We start from the raw sequence: 1,919 nt of genomic DNA on the forward strand, positions 1-1,919 counted from the left end.
AACGGCCCCAAAGGGTGCTTTGGAGCTTGCGCCAAGCCTTCCAGGCGGGGGGGCGGGCGGTTTCAGAAAAGATGCCACGGACCCGAAAGCTGGCCCCTGGCTGACCAAGCTCGGAGTCCCCAGGAAGGGCGTCAACCCCGGGAGCAAGAACGAGGACGCGCACCGGCGCACCATCGACGCGCACGTGACGAACGACGCGGTCGAGAACCAAGTTCGCCATCGCCGACTACATCATGCGGTTCTACCGCAACATGAGCGTCTTCAACGTGTCCGGCGTGGTGCAGCAGCGCGCGGCGCACGACTACGACCGCCCGCTCGACGTCGTCAGCGACCGGCGCAAGCGTAAGGCGGAGCCGGCGGAGGCTCCGCCCGTCGGCTTCTTCTGGAGGTTGCGCGCCGATTTGCGCTCGTCGCTTGTCACGATGGCGCGGCGCAGGCTGCCGGACGCGCTCAAGGAGGGGCGAGCCGAGGTGCTGTCGCACGACCAGGAGAAGCTGCTGCGCCGCGAGGAGGCGGTGCAGCGGCAGCTCAACGCCGCGGTCGAGAGGTACGCCGCCGCGCTCGAGCTCTTCGACCAGTGGCGCGCGCAGGGCGTGAAGACCGCCGCCGAGCTCGAGCGGGCGCTGGGCGGCAAGTCCGAGCCCGAGCAGCTGGCGGAGCTGCGCCGCCAGATCGAGATGCGGACAGTCGGCTGTGGCTGGACGCACTTCGAGACCAAGTGGGGCTTCTTCTCCGACGAGCGCTCGCACAAGATCGAGGACCTCAAGCGCATGCTGCTCGACGACATCTTGCCCTACGAGTTCCAGCTGCGGCGGCTCAAGAAGCTCCCGACCGAGGCGCGCCGCCCGCGCTCCGCTCTGAGATGAGCGCTTCCCCGTCTCACTCGACGTGTCGCTCCCCATAGGCGGCGCCTCCTCAGCTGCGGGTCCGCTCGATCAAGACCCTGGGCACCGCCGACGCGGACGTGCTGCGCCTGGAGCAGCAGAGCATCTTCAACGTCTCGAACCTCCTCCCGAAGGCGAAGGCCGCGCGGGAGCGGCGCGAGGCGGCGGGCATCTCGGACAGCGTCGAGGTGCGGCAGGACCGCGAAGCCCCCCCCTTCGACACGCGACTCGTGGGCAAGTGGCTCGAGGTGTGCTGGCCATACAAGGAGGAAGGTAGGACGGTCAAGATCTGGGCCGCCGGCAGGGTGAAGCGCGTCGCGGACGGCCTCACCGACAAGAGGAGCCCGCGCGCACGCAAGATCCTCCCGGCCGGCATGCTGCTCTGGGCTTGGGACGCCGACCCCGAGTACGACGAGCCGGCGGGGGAGAGATGGATCGCCTTTCTTCCCGAGAAGTGGAACAGGCCCGTCTCATATGGGTGGCGGCTCGATCCCCGCGAGCTGGGCGCCACCGGCCCGCCCCGCACGCCGCTCATTGAAGAGGAGGAGGAGGAGGAGGCGCCGCGCGCGCGCCGGTGACCGAAATTTGTCTGTCTTGAGACGGGTGTGGGCCCTCGTGTGGTCGGTCCCTGGATGTAAGGGGCATAGCTATAGACTCCCCATAGTGTCCACAGTCAGTGCTGAGCTTGCCGGGCTTGTAGTGCGACTTTCAAAATTTACCATTTCCCCCACTAGGTCGAGAGGTGTGCGGCCCCGAGGCCGAGAGCGGAGCGCCGCGAGAGGCTCGGCGTTTGAAAACGACGTCGTCGTCGTTCTGCGTCCGGTCTTCTTATTTTCATGTCGAATCGCGCATTACGACAGTATGGTCTCGAAAAAAGGGGAGGCTGGAGCGCTCGAGCACACGCGCACCGGGCACAGAAACACGGAGCGACGGCCGCACATGCCACAGACATTTGCGCGCCCCGCCCCCCTTAGATGATTAGAGTGCATCTCACCAGCCCGCTCCTCTCTCCGCAGGGGCACACCCCATCCTCTC

The 1,919-nt window shown here is 67.0% G+C and overlaps 1 protein-coding gene across 1 annotated transcript; it reads left to right on the forward strand.

Annotated features, from left to right (window-relative positions):
• Positions 1-233: 233 nt before the first annotated feature.
• EMIHUDRAFT_255562 (hypothetical protein) lies at positions 234-1,462 on the forward strand (the record flags this gene model as incomplete). The annotated part of the gene is made up of 2 exons (XM_005772250.1): positions 234-686; positions 905-1,462. 2 exons carry the CDS (start codon positions 234-236, stop codon positions 1,460-1,462), a joined length of 1,011 nt encoding a protein of 336 aa, XP_005772307.1.
• Positions 1,463-1,919: the final 457 nt, after the last annotated feature.

Source organism: Emiliania huxleyi (genome assembly GCF_000372725.1).
Source record: "Emiliania huxleyi CCMP1516 unplaced genomic scaffold EMIHUscaffold_3605, whole genome shotgun sequence".
Classification (NCBI taxonomy): Eukaryota; Haptophyta; order Isochrysidales; family Noelaerhabdaceae; genus Emiliania; species Emiliania huxleyi.